Genomic DNA, 26,506 nt, shown 5'->3' on the forward strand with positions numbered 1-26,506 from the left:
ACCACCACAGCACGACAGACAGACGAGTGGTGGCCGTTTGGTTTTATGTCTATACTGTCTCTTTAAATTTCAATGTCAATCTTGATACAATCCTTTGTATCAATTGACATTGAAATTTAAAGAGACAGTATAGACTAGACCTTAGCACGCTGTATTTACTGTGCTGTTAGTAAATACAAACCAGGAAGGTCAGTAAAAGATACGACTAGTACTGAACGATTACTGATAGAGAACACAGGCGTCATGCTTCCATCTCCCTTGTTACCTCAGCATCCCCTGTTGTTGCTTCCAACTCATAGCAACCCCATGTGACAGAGTAGAACCCTTCCATCGGAGTTTCTTAGCTGTAATCTTGACGGGAGCAGATCACTGAGTCTTTTCTCCCTCAGAGCCGCTAGTGGGTTTGAACCGCCAATCTTTCTTTTAGCAGCTAAGTTTTATACTGTTGCAGCAGTAGGCCTCCCTAAGTATTACTAGCATTGGGGTGTTTTTTTTTTTAATGTTTTATTGTGAATTATGTGATAGTTTACATGGGAGGACATTGGTTTTACATTCATTCTATCATGTCTCATTCCCATGGTTACAATACCCTCCATGCACTCCTTCCCCCGAGCATTGGGGTGTTTTTTAATGTCATCTTCCCCCATTCCTTGCTGTTGTGGTTCCAACTCACAGTGATTCTGTGTACAACAGAGATGGCCAGTCCCATACTGTCCTCACAATCTTTGTCGCGTTTGAATCCATTGTTACTACGTTCTCTGTGTCAATCCGTCTTGTAGAGGGTCCTACACTTTTTTTTTTTTTTTAATTAAATGTTTTTATTTTGCATTGAGTGAAAGTTTACAGGGCACATCATCAGCTTCACATTCAACCATTCATATAGCTTGTTTCATTACATTGATTATTATCCCCGCTATATATCATCAGTTTACAGTGTTTCTCTCTATCCTCTTTAGCTTTTTTTTTTTTTTTTTTTTTTTGGATTGGGGGGTACTTGGCTTATTGGAATTTACAGTCTCGGCTTTTAGGGGAGGAAGGTTTTTACATTTGTCTGTGGATATCCAGGGCTCACGTATGAGATTACTAACAAGCATTACTGAATAATCAGATGAGGGACAGTTTGTTATGTCTACTAGGTAGCTAGAGTCTGATCCTCAGAGCGTATGGTTTGGACGGTCAACAATGCTTGGGCCCAGGGTCCTACACTTTTTCAGTGACCTTTTACTTTACCAGCATGATACCCTTCTCCAGGGATTGATCTCTCCTGATGGTGTGTCCCAAATACATGAAGACGAAATCTCCCCATCCTAGCTTCTAAGGAATTCTCTCACTGCACTTTTTTCTAAGCTAGATTTGTCCTTTCTTCTGGTGGTCCATGGTATGTTCAATAGTCTTCCACCATAATTCAAATACATCAGTTTTTCTCTTGTCTTCTGTATTCCTTGTCCAACTTTCACATGTATATGAGGTGATTGAAAATACCAGGACTTGGGTCAAGTGCACCTCAGTCCTCAAACTGACATCTTTGCTTTTTAACACTTTGAAGAGGTCTTTTGCCACAGATTTGCCTAAATGCAACGTGTCCCTTAATTTCATGGGCATTGATTGTAGATCCAAGGAACATGAAATCCTTGACAACTTCAATCTTGTCTCCATTTGTTGAGATGTTGCTCATGGCTTCAATGGTGGGAATGTTTGTTTTCCTTTTGTTGATGTGTGATCCATGCCGAAGGCTGTAGTCTTTGATCTTCATCAGTTAGTAAGGGCTTCAAGCCCTCTTCACGTCCATCTTCCATGTTGTTGTTGGTGAGTGTCGTGAGGTCAGTTCTAACTCATTGTTGTTGTTGTTAAGTGCCATCGAGTCAGTTCCAACCCATAGCAACCTTCTATAGGGTTTCCAAGGAGCGGCTGGTGAGCTTGAACTGCCGATCTTGAGGTTCAAACTGACTTTGCATTCCAGCGCATTAACCCACAGTGCCACACCAGCAGTCTGACTCATAGCGACCCTGTATAGGGTTTCTGAGGAGCGATTGGTGGGTTTGAACCTTCAACCTTGTGATTAGCAGTCTATTAATTACTCTACAGCTCCACAACAGCCTCTGGAATTTACATACCTTGATGAAGGTGAAACAGGGGAAAGAGTAGAGCTGGGGTTGGGGTCCAGTCATGCTACAGAGATGAATGGGATGAAGACTAACTAGGACCCTCTTACTGACCACTGTAGAGTTCATTCCTACTTATGATGACCGTATATATGACAGAACCAAACAGTGCTTGGTCCCACACCAACAACAGTAATGACTCCTAGAGACAATAAAGCCAAAAGCTACGTTAATCAGAGACGAGCTCTTTGTGGACAGTGCATCTTTGTCTCAGTCCTTCAAGAAGCCAGTGCCTGGTATTTCTTAAAGGAGATGCTGCAGAAAGGACCTGGCAGTCTGGAGAGGCCCGTGGGTCCAGTCCAGTGGGAGAGGGCAGAGGGCAAGGGAGCGTTTGACAAGGCTGTGGGGGAGTCTTGGAGTCGAAGTTCCACATCCCAGGAGGTAGCTGATTGGCCTTTGTGTTCCTGCCTGCTCAGCAGGGGCGGATGGCCCATAAGCGAGGTCAGCCTGGGTTTGCCTGTGCGTACTTGCTAATCTGTAGCAAACAGTTTCACGAGGTGAAACCCATGTGACATTGTTCACTGCAGATTAGTAAGTAAGCACAAGTGAGCCATGGGACACTGATGCTGTTGTCACTAGGGACGGGCCTCGGTGGGAACACAGAGGTGAGGCTCAGGCCCTGCTCCCGGCAGAACGTCATGCACTTATACACATTGTGGCATGATGCGTTTTGCATGGGCCAGGACCGGGGGTGGTGGTGGGGTCACAAAGTTTATGGTAAAATGAAAAGATGCTGGAGTTTTCCCACAAACTTTTAAAGCCTCCTCCTATGTTTTCGAAGGAGCTTTGGTAGCATAATGGCTATGAATTGGGCTGCTAATCTCAAGGTCAGCAGTTCGAAACTACCAGCGGTTCCGTGGGAGAAAGAGGAGGCTTTCTACTCCCGTATGATTTACACTCTCGGAAATCCTGTACAGGGTCGCTATGGGTCAGAATCGACTTGACAACACTTAACAACAACAACAACAACAGCAACCTATGTTCTCATTAATTCCTGCAGACTAGGAGGTAGACACTACTCATGCCCTCATGCTATGGATGAGTAAGCTTGTCCGTGATGCTTGCCCTCACTCACACAGCTAAAAATGGGCCCAGGAGGGCTGGAGGGAGGGCGGTTCTGTACTCTTCACGGTCATCGTCCCTTCCCTCTGCCTCGGAACTATTAGGTGGGCCATCCAGAATCACAGAAGAGAGGTCCAGGGGCTGAGAGTCCCAGCTGGTCTGACCTCAGCATCCTGACTCTTCTACCATGTCACTGCTGTCCCTTACCTGCACCCGCTTGCTTTTCACCTAAACTGGCTTTTGTGTCCCCAACAGAAAATATGCCAGCTGGAGCCGGAGGGCCGTGTGAAGGTAGAGCTAGTGCTGTGTGCAGCCGAAACCCTCCTGGCTTGCTGCCTGGAAGACCAGAAACCCAAGATCCTGGGCCGGCTGAAGGACATTAAGGCCCAGTGGGAGGAGACAGCCACCTACATGACTCACTGTCACAGGTAGGACAGTGACACCCCGCCTCCCCCTTGGCTGCTGCCACACCGGCCTCCAGCCTCTACCCCAGTGCTGTGTCTCCCCCAGGCTGGGCAAGTAGACACAGGATGTCCTCCTGGGTCTGGGCCAACCCTCTCTGCATCTTTCTGGTTATCATCAAACTTAATCGCACGAGTGGTCACTGAGGGCCCCTCAGGTTTGACTAGCCATTCTTCATGGACTTGCTGTATATACGTCCTCCAGCTGAGGAGCAAGGGTCCTGGGATGAGAAGACTTGTGGCCTTGCTCACACGCTAGCCCACATTCTTTGCTGGCACCTGGGAGCCAGGCATTTAGAGGAACCAGGTGCTTGTGGCAAACATTGAGGAGGAAAGTCACGCTGACTTGAGGTTGACAATGCTCCACTGGTTGTTTCTTTCTTTTATTATTAATGTTTTATTGTGAATTATGTGATAGTTTACATGGGAGAACATTAGTTTTACATTCATCCTGTTGTATAGCGTTTCATTGCCATGGTTACAATCCCCTCCATGCATCATCAACCAACGCTGGTTGTTACTTAAGGGACCTAGAGAAAGTCACTTGGCCTCTCTGACCCTCAGTGTCGTCATCTGGACAATGGGGCCATCCAGTGTCCCTTGAGAAGTCCAGGTGTGGTCCTGTAGGATAAGCACAGGACTGCTAACTATAAGGTTGGCGGTTCAGATCCTATACAGACTCAACAGCACATACCAGCAACCTTGAAGGTTGACAAGAGAGTGTAAGGGAACAGAAGATGCCTGAGAAAGACTTGATACATAGTGAGCTGTCAGAAAAAAGCAGCTGTCAGCACCTTCTCCATCTTCATAGAAGGAGAACAGGAATGCTGACGGGTGTGATCTACCTTGTGCAGTCTGCTTTCCAAACAAGCGGCAGCTCTGCTGGCAAGAGGGAGAGGGCCACCTCCCGGTTACAGGAAACGGAGGCAGGTGGAAAGGCACCGTTATGCAGCGAGTTCATAGCACTGCCGAGACTCCATGTAGACTCCAAGCCCCTCCCATTCCCACTGAGCCCTCCGAACCCACAGGTCCATTGTCCCCTTAGCTGCTGTGAGTGTTAATGTACCCACGTGTGTCTGGGTGACTGTGGACGGAGTGTCCGAATACTTGCCAAGTGCGTGTTTAGGGATGGAGTATGGAGTGTAGGTAGCTACAGGTTCAGCGAACTTCATCACCAAGGGCCAGGAAGCTGGACCCCCTGGTTAAGCACTCAACTTTAACCCAAAGTTTGGTGGTCCGAATCCAGCCAGAGGTGCCTTTGAAGAAAGACCTGGTGAGCTGAGTCCAAAAGACCATACCTTGGAACTCCTGTGGACTACAGTCGTATTCTATAACATGGGGCTGCCATGAGTTGGAATTGAAGTAATAACAACTGTTTTGTTGTTAGCGCACTTTTTGTCCCAACCATAGAATTGTTTCTAGGAGAGCGGGGTCCTATCCAGTAGCACGGGGTTAGGAGTGTTAGTAAACAGGCTGTCCTGGGGACTCACCCACAGAGGGGCTCACTGCCCCAGCACTCTGCCCTCTGGTGTTGGGAGGGAGGCAGTGGCAGGAAGCCTGGCCCAGGAGCCAGGTGCGGTGGATTCATGACCAGAGGGTCTCTCTTCACAGTCGCATTGAGTGGGTGTGGCTGCACTGGAGTGAATACCTCCTGGCCCGAGATGAGTTCTACCGCTGGTTCCAGAAGATGCTGGTGACCCTGGAGCCCCATGTGGAGCTACAGCTGGGCCTGAAGGAGAAGCAGTGGCAGCTAAGCCATGCCCAGGTGCTCCTGCACAACGTGGACAACCAGGCTGTCCTCCTGGACCGGCTCCTGGAGGAGGCGGCTGCCCTGTTCAACAGGATTGGAGACCCCAGTGTGGACGAAGATGCCCAGAAGAGGATGAAGGCTGAGTACGACGCCGTGAAGGTCAAAGCCCAGGTGAGTCTTGGCTGGTTGTCTCTTCACTCACCTACTCATCTGTCTACCTACCATCTTCCCATGAGGTCACTCAATTTATCCACCCATCAATCTAAAACAGTCACTCAATTACCATCCATCTAATAGTCACTCAATTATCCATCCATCTAATAGTCATTCAATTATCCATCCATCTAATAGTCACTCAATTATCCATCCATCTAGTAGTCACTCAATTATCCATCCATCTAATATAGTCATTCAATTATCCATCCATATAATAGTCATTCAATTATCCATCCATCTAATAGTCATTCAATTATACATCCATCTAGTAGTCATTCGATTACCATCCATCTAATAGTCACTTGATTATCATCCATCTAGTAGTCACTCAGTTATCATCCATCTAATAATCACTTGATTACCATCCATAAATCTAATACAGTCACCCAATTACCCATCCGTCTACCTACCATTTACCCGTACAGTCACTCAATTAACATCCGTCTGTCTATTCACCTGCTTACTCATCATCTATCTATTCACCCTTTCATCTACCCATTCCTCAATTTATATACCACCAACTCACACATAATCCATCTACCCACCCACCACCCTTCCATCTACCCACTACCAACTTACCCACCATCCATTCATCTACCCACCTCTTACCCATATATCTCCCCATTCACCTGTCTATTCCCCTGCCACTAATCTACCCAGCCTCCCAGTCCACTGCCCGTCACCACTCATCCACTCACCCCCTCATCCATCTCTACCTTCCCATCTGTTCGTCTGTTCAACCACCTACTCACTCACCTGTTCATGTGTCTGGTGACTTACCTACTCATCAGCCCTTCTCTTCACCCACCCACCCATTCACTCCTCCATCTTTCCACTGTCTCCTCCTCAGTCCACCCACCATCCATTCACTCACCCACACGCCAACCCATCCACCCCTCAACCTCATTCACATCCACACTGATGAAGCCACCCCAAATCCACTTAACCACCCACCCCCTCCCTCCTCATGGGCCTTCTTCACATTGGGTGTTGGTCCAAGGCCTGTTCCATACGGAGGATGCAGGAATTAATAACACTCACTCTCTGCCCTGTCAGAGAAAGCTTCCCAAATAATGGCTGTGCTTAGGATGATATTAATAATGTCACCACCTTGGCCAAGCCTTTGCTGACCCCTTCAACTAAGTGGGGGAGACCCCCATTTGTTCTTTGTCTTAAGCCCCTGTTCTTTCCTTAGAAGTACTTTTCATAATTTATCATTACACTGACATGTTTCCATTGATGTCTTTGTTGCCTGTCTCCCCTCTTCATTTGGGATTCTCATCGCTATGACAGGAGATAGTTTTTGTTTTGCTCACTATGAAATCCCCCAACACAATGTGTGCTCCGAGAGGCACCCAGTGTATATTTGTTGAGTAATCATTACAGTGGGTGGGTGAGGTGTGGGAGGCAGGAACCTCGGCCAGTGTTTATCAGATATGAACGAATACCAGCCTTTGTGTGGTCCCTTCTGCGTCCCTGTTTCCATTTAATCCTCACAACAGTCCCATCAGAGGAGTACTATCATTATACCCATTTCCCAGAGGAAGAAACCAACACCTAGAAGGTGGGTGACTTGCCCACACACAGCCAGAATGCCAGCCAGCATTCAGCTCCTGCCTGCCTAGCTTCAAGTGCCACTGACCCCCAAGGGGAGCTGATTCCTGGAAGGGTGGGGATAGGCCGGAAGTAGGAAGGGCCTGGCACATGGAGGGGCAGTAGGTGCTCTCCCATCTGAGGCTGACTGGCGCTGACACTGCTCAGGAAGTCCCCCAGCCTTGTGTTTGACCACCACACAAGTGGACACAGCAGGAGAGGGGACTGACTTCGGTTGCTGCAGGTGTTTTTATAGCTGTTGATTTTGTCATATATTCTGGTGGTTTACCTTCAAGATATTGATAACTTTTTTGACTATGGAGTAGTGATTAAAGGCAAAGAAGGAGAAATATTTTTTAAAAAAAGGCTTCTGTTCAGTGACTAATATTATTGTAACTGATAAGGTTGTTATTGCTTATAGAGAGATTTTACGAACCAATTTTGTTAGTTTTCATACTTTATTGTTGTTGTTGAGTGCCGTCGAGTCGGTTCCAACCCATAGTGACCCTGTATAGGGTTTCTGAGGACCGGCTAGTGGTTTGAACCGTTGACCTTATGGTTCAAACCCACTTTGCAGTCTAGCGCATTAACCCCCAGCGCCACACCAGGATTCCAGTATTCATTCATATAGTCTGAAAAATAATACATTTGAACAATTGACAATTCTATTTACCACATAGTATTATATATAATGGACTTCTGGTGTGGTGCTGCCGGTTAATGCGGTAGACGGCAACATAGGTTTGGGCCATTAAGGCCGGCAGTTCCAAGTCACCAGTTGCTCCTTGGAAACCCTGTACAGGGTCGCTATGAGTCAGATCCTGACTCGACATATTAAGGATGCTCTATGGTCTGGTATGACCAGACCACAGCTCTGGTAGCGTAGTGATTATGAATCAGGCTGCGAACTACAAGGTCAGCAGTTCGAAACTACCAGCTGTTCCGCGGGAGAAAGATGAGGCTTTCTGCTCCCGTAAAGATTTACATCCTCAGAAACCCTGTGCAGGGTCAGTATGAGTTGGAACTGACTCCACGGTACTTAACAACAACAACATGATCTGGTATGATAGGGACCCTGATGCTGTCGTGGGTTATGTGTTGGGCTATTAACCACAAGGTCAGCAGCTGAACTCCACCAGCTGCTCCATAGAAGAAAGATGAGGCTCTTGGCTCCCCTAAAGATTGAAGGCCTTAGAAACTCTATATGGGGACACTGTGAGTTGGAACCCACTTGATGGCTCTCATCAACAACAGTGGTGTGGTATGGCAGGAGATCCTTGGAGTTGGAGCGGAAGTGACATCCTGGCTTATTGGGCACCAACCGTAGGCCTGGACGCTGTTCCGGGGTCTGATGTTGTTTCTGTTGACATGGTGAATTGACTTTGTGATTTTCAGTCTTTTCTGAAGAACCACGTGCATCTGGAACATGGCTCAGAGTGGCTGGTTTTGTGTTTGCTCTGCCAGCCTCCCTCGGAATGTACCCATGTAATTTCTATGTTTACCTCAGTGTATTGACTTGGGGTTCCTAAATCTTATGGGTGTTGTAAATGTGATTTTTAGTTCCACACTCTGGTTTTGCTTTTTCTGTTGTTTTTTTGCCCCTGAGGCCAGGCTGTGTTGGTGGGAAGATTTTCTTTCTAGTTCACCCTTGAACTGAGAGGACAGTCAGTTGGGGGTCTTTTCCCTTTGCAGTGGCCTCCACAGCCTTCATTCCTCTCCCGCGTCTAGTTATAGCCTGGAGTTGCCAAGGTCTGCAAACATGCCCCCAAGTGTACCAGGCTGCTTGCCAACAATTCTTTGTTTGTTTTGAATACACTGAATCACTTTTCTGAAGGGCCAGGCGGCTCCCAGCATCCTCCTTCCCCTGCTTCCCGGTGGGGGGGTGGGGGTGGGGTGGAGGAGGGCCTCCAGTAGTCAGGAGTGCGCCTGGCTGAGTCTTGGCCCAGAACCAAAGCCGTCCCACAACCCTTTGTAGAGACACAAGTCCCCACCACCGCCTCCTCTGTTAGCTGGCCAGCCCCAGCATCCTAAGACTGCTGGTCTGTGCTTCTTCATTGTTTGGTTTTAGGAAAGGCTGAGCCCCTCCCAGCTCTCACCCTGTCATACTCCAAGTCCTGTGGCCCTTATGCCTCATCCATATCACCTCGGGATCGCTGCCCACCCAGCACGCTCCTGTCCCTGTGTCTGCTCCCTGTCACAAAGACTTTTATTTACTCTGGGTCTCTCCAAGTGCCAGCACCTCATCTGTCATCTATGGAGCTGCCAGCCCACACTCACTGTAGAGATCTTGGCACTAAACAGTCAGCACCATCAATAGCAACGAAGGGCTGGCGTGAATTCCCTGCTTGCTATTCTAGCCTGCTTCATTTCCTCAGTGGAACTTACCTGTGGATGAAGGAAATCCTGGGAAGTTGAGAAAACTTTTGTGAATTATTTTGTATTGTAAAAATATAGATAACACCCCAAAACCACAACTCCAAACCCACTGCCCTCAAGTTGCATCTCATAGTGGCCCTGTGGGATGGATAGAACACTCCATAGGGTTTCTGAGGTTATGAGTCTTTATGGAAGCAGACTGCTTCACTTTTCTCCCTCAGAGTGGCTGGTGGGATCAATCCAACTGCTGACCTTTCAGTTAGCCCAGTGCTTAGCCCATGGCACAACCAGGGCTCCTGGTGTAGATGACACCCACCACCACCAACGGCCATCTACTCATTTCAATCCTATTTAGAGTTTCTGACACAGTAAATCTTTCTAAGAGCAATCTCATCTTTCTCCCAAGAAGTGACTGGTGGGTTTGAACCACCAGCCTTGTGGTTAGCAGCCTGACATGTAACCCACAGCACCACCAGGGTCCTATAGATAACACAACATTTACTAATCAATAATCTACTCTCTCTTGCTGGTAGGAATACAAAATGGTGTGGAAAACCATTTAACCGTTCCTCAAAATTGTAAACCTAGGGTTGTGATACCTACTGCCATCGAAACGATTGACTCATCGCAAGTCCTTGTAGGGTTTCTGAGCCTGTAAGCCTTTACAGGACCAGAAAGCCTCTTTGTCTTCCCGTGGGGCAGCTGGTGGGTTTGAACTGATAGCCTTGGCGTTAACAGTCCAGTGCTTACCTTACAGCACCACCAGGGCTCCTCACATTTCCACTTCTAGGTATAAACCCAAGAGGCTTGAAAACAGGACACAAGACCCCGATTGTCCATCCAGAGATGAATGGATAAAGGAAACGTGGTATTTATGTTAGAACTAAGCAGGTTAGAATAACAACCGATCTTAGTCTTGAGTAGAAGTGAGGTTCCACATACATGTACAGATGAGGCATGAGATGAGGTTCCACATACGTGGTACAGATGAGGCATGAGATGAGGTTCCACATACGTGGTACAGATGAGGTATGTGATGAACCTGTTAGGGTTTTGATGGATACAAATAATCCCACAGGAACCTGCTCTCCATCCAGGGTTGTTCCCAGAACAGGAGGCCAGAAACACTCAAGGTCCACTCTTTAGAATACAGACCCTGTTTCTGTGGTCGGTGCCAATTCATAGAGACCCTTTAAGACAGAGGAGCTTCTGGGATACAGAGATTGAGCCATGGTTGGAATGGGGAAAAGAGGGGAATAATATTAAGATGCTTGGCTGTCTTTTGAATCTTGGTTTTCCTTGCATTATATTATAAAATAGACACTGGAGGGGGAGAGAAAGGAATAGCGAAAAGCATCACCATAGAAAGCTGTGGCTATGTCACTGACTCTGGGCCCAAGAGTCCCCAAGTCTTGCCACACTGCTGGTCAACCAGGTCTTCACCCAGGTTCACAGAAGTTTATTGAACGTTGTAGGGCTTAGCTCTCCACTTCATTGCTGTTTTTCCCTCACTTCACCTTATCGGTGTCGAGTGTGGTCACCAACCACAGTGTGTATTCCCATTGAGTCTTAGTCTTGGAAGGGGGTTTGCACTGAGGGGACCTGACCACTTGCCTTGATGTTTCCAGGGCAAGCAAGTTGCTTGTTCTTGTAGTAACAGTCGGTATGCCCACGTTGTTTTATATTTTTCCTGTATGTCTTTCTTTCAAGAAGTATCTTCTGTTCTCCTAGCCGCTCCAGGCTGGTCTGCTTGTCCTTTCAAGTGGAAATTTCCCATCTGTGGAGATCTGGATGTGGTTCAGGCTTCCACCTATAGTCACAATAGTGAATAATTGTTATCAGGACTGATTGTGAGGGTCGGAAATGTAAAGGTAGACGTTTTATAGCAAGGAGAGGAGTGATTAACTTTTCAGTCTAGGAGCGGAGGTCCCTAGGACCATCAAGGGAGAAGAGCAGAGAGCAGGACCCTACCCAGAGAAGCAGTGATGCCTGAAATGGAGACAGAGACGATGACGTGAAGCGATGGAGCAGCTGGAGACTTTAGATCCAGAGAGGGAGAGCTACTGTGTGCTGAAGACCTGGGGGGTACAGGGGGAAGGATTGTATGGAGAGGATTGTAACCATGGCAATGTGAGATGATATATGATAGCATGAATGTAAAACTAATGTTCTCCCATGTAAACTATCACATAATTCACAATAAAACATTTAAGAAAAAAAAAAAAAAAGAAATGAAAAAAATATTGTTGACTGAAGAAAAAAAAAAAAAAAAAAGACAGAGGAGCGCTGTCCCATAGGGGGTTCAGGGCTGTCTGCCAGAATGCCACATCTTTCTTCCCAAGAGCAGCTAGTTAGTGGGTTTGAACTGCCGAGCTTGCGGTTAGCAGTCCAGTGCTTATCCCACAGTGCCACCAGAACACCTTTTCTCCAGGTACATGGTGGTGGTGGTGGTGTGCCGTAGAGTCGGTTCTGACTCCTAGCCACCCTGTATAGGATTTCCGAAACGGTAAATCTTTACGTCAGCAGAAAGCCTCCTCTTTCTCCCGTGGAACGGCTGGTAGTTTTGAACTGCTGACCTTAAGATTAGCAGCCCAACTCATAACCACTATGCTACTAGAGCTCTTTCTCTGGGCACATAGTAGGTGCTGATTCAATGAAGGTCTTCCTCCCCACCACCCCCCAAACTCCATCCTTCTTTTAGAATCTCCTCTAGTTTGGGCAGAGGGTCTGGCAGATACAGTAGTTGGCTTCCTTAAAGATTTGTATTCTTAAAGCCAGCTAGAGGGGACCCTATAGACAAAATTGTCAGGGGCAGGACTTGACCTGCCGGTTACAGAAGACAAGTGCTACAACAGGCTTCCCCCAGAGTTTTGGGGAACACAGAGGGAAGGGTGAATTAACAGAGCATCAGGGAAGGGGGTTAGCATTCCCCAGAGGGGGCAAGACATTGCATTTGTTTGACCTGCAGCCAGAGAGGCGTGGGGCGTGGCTGAGCCAGTCCTCACAAGGTGTGCCAAAAGCACAGAGAAGATTGTTAGTGGTTAGGTGCTGTGAAGTTGGTTCCAACACATATCGACTGCATGCACAACGGAACAGAACAAAACACTGCGCCGTCCTGACCCACCCTCACAACTCTGTTACGTTTGAGCTCATTGCAACTACCACTGTGACAGTCCCCCGCATTAGGGGTTTCCTCTTTTTTTTTTCTTTTTCTTGTTTGAGCTTGTTTTTGTTATTTATTTCTACAGTTTCTGCATGTATAATTCAGTACCACTGATGACATTCTTCAAGTAGTAGGATCATTGTCATCTTCCTTTATCAAATGATTCTACCACAAGTAACAGAAACCCAGTGTTCCCTAATCCCAACCCCCCCCCCCCCCCCTCCTACCCACTAATTCCGAGGTTTTGCTCCATGGGAGAAAGAGCCAGTGATCTGCTGCCTTAAGGGTGATGCTTAGGGAACCCCGTGGGAAAATTCAGCTCTGTCATATGGGCCAGTTATGAGTTGGAATTGACTGGACAGAAGACAACAACAACAGCAGACAATTGTGTGTTTGTTGCCCATCTTTGGTGATATGTCCATTCAGGTCCTTTGCCCATTTTTAATTGGATGGTTTATCTTTTTTATATTGTTAAGTTATAGAATTTTTTTTTTTACATTTTTATAGCTTCCTCTTCTTCGATGACCCCCCCCACTTTACCAAGTATGATATCCTTCTCCAGGGACTGGTCCCACCTGATAATAAATATGTCTGAAGTATGAGAGACAGTTGCTGGAGAAGGATATCATGTTTGGTAAGGTGGAGGGTCAGAGAAAAAGAGGAAGATGCCCACCGAGATGGATTGGCAAAGTGGCAGCATTGATGGACTCAAGTGTGGCAACAGTAGTGAGGGTGGCCCAGGATCCGGCAGTGTTTCGTTCTGCTGTGCTTAAGGTCGCTATGGGTCGGTGCTGACTCGATGACACCTAACAACAACAACAACAAATGAGAGACAAAGTCTCACCATGCTTGTTTCAAAAGAGCATTCTGGTTGAACTTCTTCTGACACAGAGAGGGTAGGGGCAGTAAACAGCGACTCACCATTATTGTCAAGTTCCCAGAAGTCATAAACAGTTCGAGAATTCGACTGTTAACCCAACGGTCGGATGTTCGTGCCCACCCAAAGACACAAGGAAGAAGGGCTTGGCACTGAGGAAAATCAGCCGTTGGAAATCCTCCTCTGACACAGCAGCCTTGCACACAGGCAGGCTGCAGATTTCCTGAGTCCAGGCTCGGGACACTCATGGTTGGTGACCTCTGTCCTTCCCACAGGACCGGGTGGACCTACTGCAGGAGGTGGCCCAGAAGCACGCGAAGTACCAGGCGGGCGTGGACGACTTCCAGCTGTGGTTACGGGCTCTGGTGGAGAAGGTGGATGGCTGCCTGGGGCGGACCTGCAAGATGCCCAACCAGCAACGCCTCTCCACCCTGCAGGTACCGGGCTGGGCCTCCACCACGGGGCCCCAGGGTCTGCTCCAGGTGCTCTGTTAGGGGACATGTTTCCTAGGCTGACGTGGGAGATACAAACATCCACGACATACAGGCCTCCCAGGTGGAGAAGCATGGGGCCTAGCAAACACTATTCCAGCCAAGGCTGCTTTATGGAAATCTTAAGACCTCAGTACTAACCGATAGGTCAGAGTTTCGAACCCACCAGCCACTCTGCGGGAGAAAACTGTGGCAGTCAGCTTCTATAAAAACCACAGCTTTGGAAGCCTTGTGGTGGTGTTAATTTTTTTCTGATTCATAGTGACCCTGTATAGAGCTTACAAGGAGCTGCTGGTAGGCTTGAACTTCTGACTTTGCATAGCCTGTAGAGCCACACCACACTCCTTGGAAGCCCCTATGGGACAGCTTTACTCTAACCTGGTGTGGCTCTGTAGGATAAGCACTAGACTGCTAACCACAAGGTTAGTAGTTCAAACCCACCAGTTGCTCACAGGCTCACTATGAGTTGAAACTGACTTGTTGGCACTTAACAACAAACAATACAGGGTCACATCAGAATAGATGGAGGTGGGTTTGGTTTTGACTTTTGACCCCGGCAGCACGTTTGAAAACTCAAGACCACAGCACAATGGTGTGACCGTCCGTGGGGTCCAACAGGGCGATTTTGCTCCCAGGGGACAATGTCCAGAGGCATTGGTTGTGACAAGTGTGGAGGGGATGCACCTTATCCTACAGGGTCCAGCGCAGCCCATCACACCAGAGAATGATCCCGCCCCTGGTCAATGGCCTTGAAGTTGGGGAGCCCGGGTGTAGACAAAGGGGCTTCAGTCCCCATTGTGGGGGAGAAGTTGGGTCTCCCCAGCCTCTCTGACTTGCCGTGTGGCCTTGAATGAACCGCTGACACCCACCCCCACTCCTGTAAAGTGAGTGGGCAGCTGATCTCCAGTGTTGTTAAATGCCATCGAGTCAATTTCGACTCATAGCAACCCAGTATAGGGTTTCCAAGGAGTGTCTGGTGAGCTTGAACTGCTAACCTTGAGGTTCAAACTGACCTCTTGATCCAGCACATTAAGTCGATATCTCAGGTAATTTAAGGATAACTTTGCAGTGTTTGCCACAGCTGTGTAGCACCTGGACTATTTATTAAAGCTTTAAAAACAAATCGGGATGAACATTTATTTAGAAAGAAAATAGACATCACTGCCCGAAATGGAGCACCAGATTCTATTCTATTTCCTTCCATACTGTCCCCACTGAGGGGACAAGCCTGAGGCAGCCTCTGTCTTCCTTAAAAAGATATGCACACATCATTTGCATATAAATGACTGTGGAATGGAATGGCTCTCTGGTTCTCAATCTGTACAGTTTATTGTAGAGTCTACCCCTTGGGAAGCCCCCATGTTGTCATGTAGGAAGGTAACATAACTTTCCTGGGGACTGTAGGAAATTATTAAGTGCCATGGAGTTGGTTCTGACTCATAGTAACCCTGTATAGTTTCAAAGAGCGGCTGGTGAGCTTGAACCACCAACCTTGCAGTTCAAACTGACCTTGAGGTCGAGTACTTGTCCTATAGCAAACATTTCATATTTTTTCCCCTGTCTTTTTCATTCGACGCTCTGACTCCTTCAGGACATTGCCAAAGAGTTTCCCAGGGGTGAGGGGTCCTTGAAGAAGCTGGAGGAACAGTCCTTGGGGGTCATCCAGAATACCTCTCCTTTGGGTGCGGAGAAGATCACTGCAGAGCTGGAGGAGCTGCGGAAAGTTCTGGAGAAGCTGCGAGGCCTCTGTGGGGAGGAAGAGGAGAGGCTGCGGAACGCTCTGGAATCCAAGCATGCCCACGAATGGCAGATCAGGCAACTGGAGGCCAATCTCGGAGAGTTCCGGAAGGGGCTCCAGAGGCTGGCCGAGGGTCTGCAGCCTGAAGTGGAGGCGGGAAGTGAGGATGAGCTGATGGCCCGTTGGAGACTCTACTCGGTGAGCAGGTGTTCTCGGTGGCATCCTCTGTATGTTGAGAGTTCACAATGACACACAGTCATTGCTGCCCCCCAGGTCTCTGAGGTAAAGAAATCTGCAATGTTTCCCTGTCTTAAGAAACAGGCATATTTTGGGCAAGTGTGGTCATTTCCAGACAGTTTGTGAAGGGCGTCTGCCTCAAGACAGGTGATGGGACCTCTCACTCATCCATCCCTGCTGGTCTGATTGCCTTAACCCCTGAGCACTGGTGACTGTCATCAGCCCACTTTATGGATGAGGAAGCTGAGGTACTGCCAGGCTAGCTGACTTTCCCCAGGTTATGAGGCTGTGAACTTGACCCCGGGCAAGTTCACGGCTACTGCTTCCACCACCACGGCTCCCGGTTTTAGAACATCACCCACAGGGACCTTGGGCACAGCATCAGTTGTGACCACAGGCGGGTGCCCAGCAGTCCCCCCCAAGGACACCCTGCTGATAAGGCTGGGTGACTCATGGGCTCAGGAGATGCAACACATAATGGTGACATCAGAGAGTTTCCTGGCTGAACGGGTCGGGCCAGAAATACAGCCACCTATGGAAGCCGCCCTCCTGAGCATCCCAGATCAACAAACTACAGATGATTTGATTGGAACACATATGTCTTGTGAGAGCCGGAAGGGCCCCTTACAAACAGGGCAGCTGCCTAGAGCAGATAATGCTTCTCTAGGACACCCGGTTGTGGGGCCGTCTCCTCAAAGGAGCTCCCTGGCCACCCTCTGATCCATGAGTCCTTGACACAGCATTAGGCTGACACGGCCTTGCTGGGTTCTGGACAGGCCTACCTCCCAACAATGCCCATGGTCCTGCTGCCCCTCACCCTCAGCTGAATCCTTCACTTGCCCTGCAGGCCGACCAGCTGGGCTCTACTCTGTACTGAGTACCACGCATGTCGTCCCTACTGCCTGCCCGTGAGGCTGCTGGGAGCAGCCCATTGTACTAGGAATGGGTAGAGGTGGGCCTCCAAGCCAGGCTGTTTTATACCAAAGGCTGAGCATTTCCACAACTCCACCGTGCCTCCTCCTCGTGTGGGCTGAGTAAGGTGGAGGTCAATCTCCACACTTCCCAGGACAGCAAAGTCAGAAATGTCTGAACACAAACTCACATCCTGGAAGTCCTGGGGGGCTGGGGAGGGGAGGGAAGCAATTAGGGGCAGTCAGCAGGAATGAGGAGTCCCAGGGTGGTGCAAATAGTAAACATATTCAGCCGCTACCATCAAGTTGGCAGTTCAAGTCTGCCCAGAGGTGCCTTGGAAGAAAATCCCAGTGATTAGCCACTGAAAACCCTATGGGCCACAGTTGTACTCTGACACATATAGGGTCACCAAGAGTCAGTATCAACAGGATGGCAGGCGTTGTTGTCAAGTGCTGTCGAATTGGTTCCAACTCATAGTGACCCTGTATAGGGTTTCTGAGGAGTAGTGGCTGGTGGGTTTGAACCGCCGGCCTTGTGGTTCATGGTCCAGGGCTAATATTACAGTGCCACACCACAGCGAATGTAGAAGAAATTTATTCTAGGCCTGAAGATAATGACGGTATCTCTCTGGTGCATCATTCATTCCATGTTTAAGAGGCAGCTTGAGAATCAGACCACCTGGGATCCAACATCAGGTTTATGTTTACAAGCACTGTTCCCATGAAGATTTAAAGCCTCGGAAAGCCTACACAGGGTTGCCATGAGTGGAAACTGACTTAACAGCACCTAACAACAACATATGTGTTGTTAAGTGCCACCGAATTGGTTCCGACTCATAGTGACCCTGTAGGGTTTCCAAAGATCACCTGGTGGACTTGAAGGACTGACCGTGTGTTTCACAGTCCAGTGCTGATTGATTGACCGATCGATTGATCGATAGATAGATAGATAGTGAGTCCTGGTGTGGTGCTGTGGATTAATGTGCTGGACTGCAAAGTCAGTTTGAACCGAAGGGTTGGCAGTTCAAACTCACCAGCTGTTCCTCAGAAACCCTATACAGGGTCACTTTGAGTGGGAAACAACTCGACGGCACTTAACAACAGCAACAATATAGACACTTTCTAAAACCAATTTCCACAGAGTCAGTTCTGACTCATGAGGACCTCATGTGTGTCAGAGCAGAACCGGCTTCCATAGTGTTCTCAATGGCTGATTTTGCTGATGTACATCGCTACGCCTTTCTCCAAGGTACCTCGGGGTGGATTCTAAACTCCAACGTTTCAGTTAGCAACTGTAGCAACTGAGAGAGTGTGAACGGTTTGCAGTATCCAGATGCTTTGGATATACGTGAGCAGCCTTACCTTAGTGTGGTATAAGTACTGGAGTGCTAACCCCAAAGCCAACAGTTCAAACCCACCAGCTGCTCTCGGATGCCCTATGCAGGGGTCTCAATATGTTGGAACCTGTTGTCACCAAGTGCCATCGAGTCAGTTCTGACTCCTATCAGCCTCATGTGCAACAGAACGAAACAGCGCCCCATCCTGGCCCATCCTCACAGTTGTGTGGTTTGAGCCAATAGCTGAAGCCACTGTGTCAGCCCATCGCAGGGAGGGTCTTTCTCTTCTTCCCCCTAATGAGCCTCTGTTTTACCAAGCATGATGTCCGTCTCTAAGGACTGTCCAAACAGAACATGTCCAAAGTAAGTGAGATGAACAACTATAAATAATAAAAATAAAGTAATAATAAAAATAAAAGTGTAGCTGCCTAGTTCCCAATCACCTAGTGTCAGGCAGGGAGAGCCAGAACTGGGGTGGAGCCCTCAGTGGGGTCCCCAGTCCTTGGCCTGGGTTTCACAGGTTGCCTTCCTCCTGACTGGGACCCTTACTCTCAATGCACCATGTTCCTCAGGCGACGCGGGCGGCGCTGACTGCGGAGGAGCCCCGGGTGGACTGGCTGCAGGTTCAGCTGAAGGACCTTCTCGTCTTCTCTGAGGACCTACAGCCTCTCTCCAGCAGTGTGGTCGCTGCCCTGCAGGAGTATCAGAGGTACTGGGGGTGAGGGGATGGAGATGGGGAGCAGGAGGTGGGCGGGAACACCAGCCCCATCTCCCCATCTCTGAAGGAATGCTTGCTTCCTCCTGTAAGTCTGCTAATCCAGTCATTCCTAGATCCCATGAGCGGGTGGGAGGCCTTTGTGACTAGGGCAGGAGTTGAGACCACTGAGGAATGCTAGTTGGGCTTTCTGGTCAGCAGTTCAGGTGGCACCATGGTTAAAGTGCTTGACTGTGAACCAAAACGCTTGACCCCAGCGTGTGTCCGAATCAACTTGACAGTGATCGTGGCAGTGGTGCTTATGTGCCTGTGGAGTTGGTTCCGACTCATAGCAACACTGCATAGGGTTTCCGAGGCTGTAAATCTGTAGGAAACAGCTGGTAGTTTCAAACTGCTGACCTTGAGGTTAGCAAGCCCAGTTTGTAGCCGCTACGCTACCAGAGCGCCTTGACTTGACAGTAATGGGTTTCTTTTAGTTCTTTGCTTTGTCCAGAGCCAGCACAACGCAGGTCGGTCCCTGACATCTGTTTCATAATCACCAAGCAGGTGACTGGTTGACAGGATTCCTCCAGTGTGTCTGGGCTTGTCCCAGCTGCTATACTGGAGGCTGCTGTTGGTCCTAAGGTTTAAACAAGGCCCGGACACTCGGGCTCGGCCTGCTGGGCCCTCTGGCACTGGTTCTCCTAGGAGTCTCGTTCACTGGGCCTCTCCCCAACCCTGCAAGGGCCCATGCCAACGCCCTTCCCTCCTAACTAGCCGGCCTCCCCACTCCACCCCACAAATGACTGCCAGAACCTTCTCTTGGTCCCAAGGGCTGATGATGTCATCTACTGACTAGAGTCCTCAGGGGTCTTTTTTTATGGATGAAGTCTGGCCTCCTTGGTGGTGGTGGCTATGTGCTGTGGAGTCGGTTCTGACTCATAGCGACCCTGTACAGGCTTTCCGATGCTGTAAATTTTTACAGGAGCAGAAAGCCTCATCTTTCTCCCATGGAACGGCTGGTAGTTTTGAACTGCTGACCCTGAGGTTCACAGCCCGATTCGTAACCACTACGTTACCAGAGCTCCTTAGTTGTATGCTTGCCACTTGCCTTCAGCACCCCTTTCCACTCCGTGATACCCCACCACACTGCCTGGGGATCTTGAGGCACACTGTCTGCTTATGCATCTGGTGTGCCCTCTGCCCACAATACCTCCTTCCTCTTGAACACCTGGCCAAGGTCACCTCTTACGAGAAGCCCTCCTTGCTTGCCCCTGCCCCTCATTGCCTCCTCAGTACTCCTGTTGAACTTTCATAAACCATCATGTTCAGTACCCCCCCATGGCCTGAGAGTATCGTGAGGACAAAAGTTGTTTCTGAGTCATTTCTGCGCTCTCCTAGCCTGGCATGGTGGAACTTTCCAGTACATGTTGAATTGAATTCAGTCAGATATCCGGCAGAGCTTCCTGTGGGCACCTGGGATATATGATTCACAAGTTCAAACACCAGCCCTCTGCAGAGATATGGAATCGTTCCCAACACTGAATACTTGGCAGGCAACATCAGTTCCAAATTTTCTATTGGGACTTTTTTTAAAAAAAACAAACAAACAAAAACACATTGCTACTTTAAATGATGTTTCTTTTCTGCAGAAATGCTCAAGCTTGAATTTTATTTCCGTGAACATGGTTGTTTATAGTCTGGATCTCATTACTTTAATAGCTCTGGTCTTTGTGTTTATCGGCTGCAGCCTGGGTTCTCAGGCATGGTGTCTTATTAGCTCTTGTGTCTGAGTATCCAGGATTATGGGCTGGGCATTCTGTTTGGGAAGGTGTTTGCAGGCATTATTTGGACCTGGGATGATGGTTGGCTTGTTCCTAAGTCCCAGTCCACTGAGCCTGTTTTCAACACTTGCGGTTCCCTGGTCATGCAGATCTGTCTGAAGACTGACTTACTTCCCATCATAGACCACTGAGGTTCTACCCAAAGTGGGCCATGGTCATCAGGATCTGACCTTTGACTCTTGTCCCCTCACCCTGCCAGAAGCACAGTTTAATTTTGCAGCTGTTTTCTCTTCCGGGTTGGCAAATGCCCTCAAGAAAAAAGTAGCATTGGGTATTAGATTTCAATTTACTCTTCTGAATTAAAAGAACTTTTCTCAGTGGTACATCCTGTGGTACTGATGGTGGCTCTATGGTGGCTCTGTGTCCCCTATGTCACAGGTGAGAGAACTGAGGCTCACAGTCATGGAGCTATTATAGGCTATTTGAGGTAACACTTCTGATCAGTCTGACTTCATATTCCCAGCCTTTTACTCCGGGACCCCAGACCACTCATCTAATTTATATGAGAGCCCCAGTGTTTGTCATTGGGAAGACTCAAGATCAGTGGCCTACACCTTTCCATGTTACTATTAACCATACAACACCATGGAGTCCTGGTGTGGTGCTGTGGGTTAATGCGCTGGACTGCAAAGTTGGTTTGAACTGCAAGGTCTGTGGTTCAAGCTCACCGGCTGCTCCAGGTTCGCTCTGGGTTGGAACCAACTCGATGGCACTTAACATCAACAGCCACTGGTCTGTGAGTTTGTGGCACTGTGGTAGCTTGCATGTTGCTGTGATGCCGAAAACTATGCGTCTAGTATTGTAAATGCCTTCAAGATCACCCAGGATGGACAGGTTTCAGGGAAGTTTCTAGACAAAGGCTGAGTGCTTCTGAATAGTTAGCCACTGAAAACTTGAGGAATAAGAGCGGAACATGGTCAGATACAGTGCTGGAAGGGTAAAACCTTACAAAGAGCAGCAAAACATTGTCAGAGATGGTGCAACAATGGATTCAGTATAACAATTGTGGGGACGAAGCAGGACTAGCCAGTGTTTTGCTCTGTTGTGCATAGGACCATTATGAGTTGGCACCTAACAACAATTAACCATACGTTGTGCCTTCAGTGTGCGTCTTTTGTTTCTTGTCATAGGCAGTCTCTGCACCCTCTGGTCCCTGGGATTCTGGGCTAAGCTCACTCCTGGCCTGACCCCTCTGTCTCTCCTCCCTCTCCTCTTGCTGCAGCATGAAGGCGCAGAGCACCAGGCTGCGCAACGCAGCGGCCGTGGGGCTCTGGCAGCGCTTCCAGCGACCCCTGCAGGACCTGGAGCTGTGGAGGGCTCTGGCCCAGAAGCTCCTGGATATCACAGCCAGCCTGCCGGACCTGCCTTCCATCCACACCTTCCTGCCCCAGATCGAGGTGAGCGAGCAGCCAGCAGCACTGGCTGGGGCAGCTGCTGGGACAGGCATTCTCGTCTCTCCCACTGGGAAAGGCCTGTCCCCCACCTTGCAGGTGTCTGCATAAGGCTAGGTGGACCGGGTCTGAGTTCACAGTAATTGTTATTGGCCACAAAGGCCACTCGGTTCTTGGATAGAAGGAGCCACAGATGAGCTGGGTGACCTAAGAGTTCTGCAGTGCCCTTCACCTACCTGCCCTGAACTCCTCCTTCCCCTCAGGACCCCATCTCAGGTCACAACTAGAATTCCTGTGGCCGCACTGTTTTTATGACATTTTCTCATGTTTCTGTGTTCTCATCACGACATGAATTCTGGTGTGGCACTGTGGGATAGGCTCTGGACTGGCAACCACAAAGTCAGTGATTCAAACCCACCAGCCACTCCTTGGAAACCCTATACAGGGCTATTATGAGTCAGAACCAACTCAACAATACATAACAACAACAGTATTACTTTATTAGGAATCCCTGGTATAAATGGTTAATTCACTTGGCTTCTAACCCAAGGGAATCCTGGTATGGTACTGTAGGATAATCACAGGAACACTAACCACAAGACAGGTGGTTCAAACCCACAAGTTGGTTCTTAGAAACTCTATTCAAGGTGGCTATGAGTTGGAACCAACTCAATGGTATGTAACAACAACAACAGCTCTCAAGAGCAGATATCAGAGTCTGAAGGAACCCTGGTAGCATAGTGGATTGTGAGCTGAACTGCTAACTGCAAGGTCAGTGGTTTGAATCTACCAGTTGCTCCATTGGAGAAAGATGAGACTTTTTGCTCCCGTAAAGATTTATAGCTTCAGAAACCCTATACAAGGTCTCTATGAGTCAGAACTGACTCGGGGGTACAAAACCACCAGTGCTAACCCAAAGGTTGACAGCTGTTCTGGGGATCTACTTCAGAAAAGTCAGCCTTTGTAAACCCTGTGGAGATCCGACCTACTTTGACTTATATAAAACAGAATCCATTGGAAGGCAACCAATTTAGATTTTTTTAGTTTGGTGTCTGCAAGTAACAAAACCCTGACCAACAGAGGCTTAAAGCAGAGATACTCAACTAAAGATCCCAGACTTTCAGACTCTGTTTTGCTGTCCTCAGTATGGAAGCCATGTCTCCCTTCAAGGCCCCAAGATGGCGCCACCATCCCAAACATACATGAGTGGTGAAGGTCAGAGGGCACTCTCCATCACCGTCCCTGTCTTTCAACAGGGAGGCACATCCTTCCCAGAAGCCCTCAGCAGTAGACTTCTCCTTACATCCCATTGGCCAGACCAGGTCATATGAACATCTCTGGACCAATCACTGGCTGAGGAAGTTGTGTTGCTGTGACTGGCTTTATGCATTAGATTCGTAGCTCTGGGCAGACGCTTTGCCACTGAAACTCCATCTGGGTTCTGTGGTGAGGTAGAGAGAGGACTGGTTGTTGGGCAAGCAGCCAAGTGTTTGCCATCAATCACTCACACGGTTGCTCTGATTTGCCCGTAAACCTTGTCTAATGGAATCCTTGAGCTTTGAAGTTCATTCAAATGCAACACTTGCACATTTGGAGGTCCCAAGATTCCTAGAGTGATGAGAAACTCCAAGAGCATATCACATAGGCCTCAGTTCCATCCCTATTTTCATTCTTGTGAGAATCACACCTAGTTGGAGAAAGCCAATATTTGTGAAGAGGAAATAAAAACATACCCACAAATCCACCCTCCATGGGTCCACTGTTAACATTCAGTTCACTTTTTCCCTGACATTTTCTGCCCCACTTGGTAGTCCTGGGAGAATTATTAACATAGGTCAGTCCTCAGCACGCAGAGCACCCTGCTTAGTCCCTGCATTTTGGAGTGTCTCCCTTTGGGCTTTTCCAGTTGGAGCTCACCTTGGAAGGGAAGTTTGTTTCCCTACCCCTGGGCTTTAATCTGCACAGCTTGGCCCTTCCTTCCTGGGTTTCTGTGGCACCTGGTGCTCAGCTTCAGTGGAAGGATTAGGGGTTTATCTGCAGGAGGTACTCCCCTGGACTCCTCAAAGTGAGTTGCACCTATGCTACAAACCTCAATTTTAGGTCAGACAATCCCAAACCCACCCTTTACAGCTAATGAAAACACCTCTGGCCATTTTCACGAACCAGGGTAACCAACAGACAGATGTTTAATGAACGAATTACAAGTTTTTTGTTTTGTTGTTGTCGTCTAAATGCCATCTACTTGGTTCTGATTCTTAGTGACCCTGTCTAGGGTTTCTGAGAGTGGCTGGTGGGTTTGAATCATCGACCTTGCGGTTAGCAGTCCAGTGCTTACCCTACAGGACTCCTTTTGTATCTTTGGGATGGGACCCTCTGATTTAGTTGTATGTTCTGATATCCTCACTCTACATGTATGAGGTTTTTCTTAGCATCATTTAATATCATTCAAAAATAGACCTCATATGAACCATTGGGAACTTTCCCGCAAATAAAAACATGAAAGAAAAAACAAAAAACAATCCTCATGTTTAGTGTCTGCATGATATTCAGGTCTTTGGACATGCCATAATTTATTTAATGCATCCATTATTAATTAGACATATATTGTTGTTGTTGTTATGTGCCGTGGAGTCGGTTCTGACCCATAGCGACCCTGTACAGGGTTTCCGAGGCTGTAAATCTTTACGGGAGCAGAAAGCTTCATCTTTCTCCCATGGAACAGCTGGTAGTTTTGAACTGCTGACCCTGAGGTTAGCAGCCTGATTTGTAACCACTACACTACCAGAGATATATTAGACTGTGTCTAATACGTTGTTGTCACAATGAACAAAAATCAACAATTTTCTCCATTTTTACTGTTTAGGCCCCCCCAGTCCCTATTTTGCATATGAGGGAGACAAAGCCAAAAGGCAAACCCATTGCCATGGAGCTGACCCGAATTCATGGCGACCCCTTGTGTTGCTGACAAACTGCTCCACAGACTTGTCTTAGCTGTAGGGTAATTTTACCAGAAACCAATAGTAAGCCTTTCTCCCATGGAACCACCAACTTAAGGTTGTTTTTGTTAAATGTGATGGAGTCGGTTCCAATTCATAGGGACCCTGTATTGGGTTTCCAAGGAGCAGCAAGTGAGTTTGAACCGTCGACCTTGCAGTCCAGTGCATTAACCCAAAGCACCACACCAGGTCAGTAGCTGACATAAACCATTGATGCCACTCCAGGGCCTCTAGAGGGATCAGAACCAGGGAATAGTTAGGGTTCTTGTTCAACATCAGGACAAAAATGATGTTCATATTGTTACTTGGCTGTTGTTTAAATTAAACCAAGTCCCAGAGGAAAGGAAATGACTTGCCCAATGGCTCACAGCCATTCAGAGACAGGGTCCATCTCTCTGCACCACACACAGCCTGTTTGATGCCAAGGCAAGTGCTTCCCTTCCGTGCCACAATGGGCTTCTCAATCTGCCCCTCTTCCTCCCCCCACCCCCACGCCCACTGCCACCGTAGAAAGCAAACCTGGACTTCCACAAGGCAGGGAAAGAGAGGTTCTTTCTGGAATGTGGACTTCAGAGCAGGAGGCTCAGTGTGCAATGACTGAACTTTGGCTCGTTCATATTTGAACACCATTGCTCGTGGGTTTTGCATCAGCATCTCCCGTCTGCTCCAGCAGGAAGGAGTCCACCAGTTAGGGCCCCAGCAGCAAACCCTGCCTTTTCTGCATGTGGCCTTGGAGTGACTGGTGGGTGGCATGCATCTGTCCTCCAGGACTTGGCTGAGCCCCCAAAGTAGTGCATGGCTGATTAAGTAAAGATAGTGGGAGGGTCGCCTTTCCCTGGTGCTTCCCGTGCGGGGTCATGCTCTGTGCTATGTGCTTTATAGACATCGGTGCACCCAGACCTCATGACAATCCCGAGAGCTGGGATATGACTAGCTCTATTTTACAGATGAGGAAACTGAGGCTTGGAGGGGCTAGTGAACCGGTCCAAATCTCCTGGTGTTGCTGTTGTGTGCTGTCGAGTCAATTCCAATTCAAAACCACCCCACGGGACAGGGTAGAACTGCCCTCTAGGGCTTCATCTCCATGGAAGCAGCTACCACGCCTTTCCCCAGATAGCTAGAAGGCCAAAAGCTTCCTGGGGTTGGGCGTGAGAAGAGGTGACTGTGGGCTGGGTATGTGGTCATTGTGGGCTCCCTGGAGGAGGTG

General features: G+C 48.5%; 1 protein-coding gene across 1 annotated transcript in view; it reads left to right on the forward strand.

Annotated features, from left to right (window-relative positions):
- Window positions 1–26,506, forward strand: part of SYNE3 (spectrin repeat containing, nuclear envelope family member 3) — a 57,092-nt gene that overhangs the window by 9,509 nt on the left and 21,077 nt on the right. Inside the window, exons 2-7 of the mRNA XM_006839544.1 lie at window positions 3,480–3,652; window positions 5,297–5,606; window positions 13,936–14,097; window positions 15,743–16,087; window positions 18,947–19,083; window positions 22,135–22,309. Coding sequence (XP_006839607.1) covers window positions 3,480–3,652; window positions 5,297–5,606; window positions 13,936–14,097; window positions 15,743–16,087; window positions 18,947–19,083; window positions 22,135–22,309 — 1,302 coding nt within the window. The remainder of the gene's footprint in view (window positions 1–3,479; window positions 3,653–5,296; window positions 5,607–13,935; window positions 14,098–15,742; window positions 16,088–18,946; window positions 19,084–22,134; window positions 22,310–26,506) is intronic.

The sequence above is a fragment of the Chrysochloris asiatica genome, unplaced genomic scaffold, assembly GCF_000296735.1.
Source record: "Chrysochloris asiatica unplaced genomic scaffold, ChrAsi1.0 scaffold00025, whole genome shotgun sequence".
Classification (NCBI taxonomy): domain Eukaryota; kingdom Metazoa; phylum Chordata; class Mammalia; order Afrosoricida; family Chrysochloridae; genus Chrysochloris; species Chrysochloris asiatica.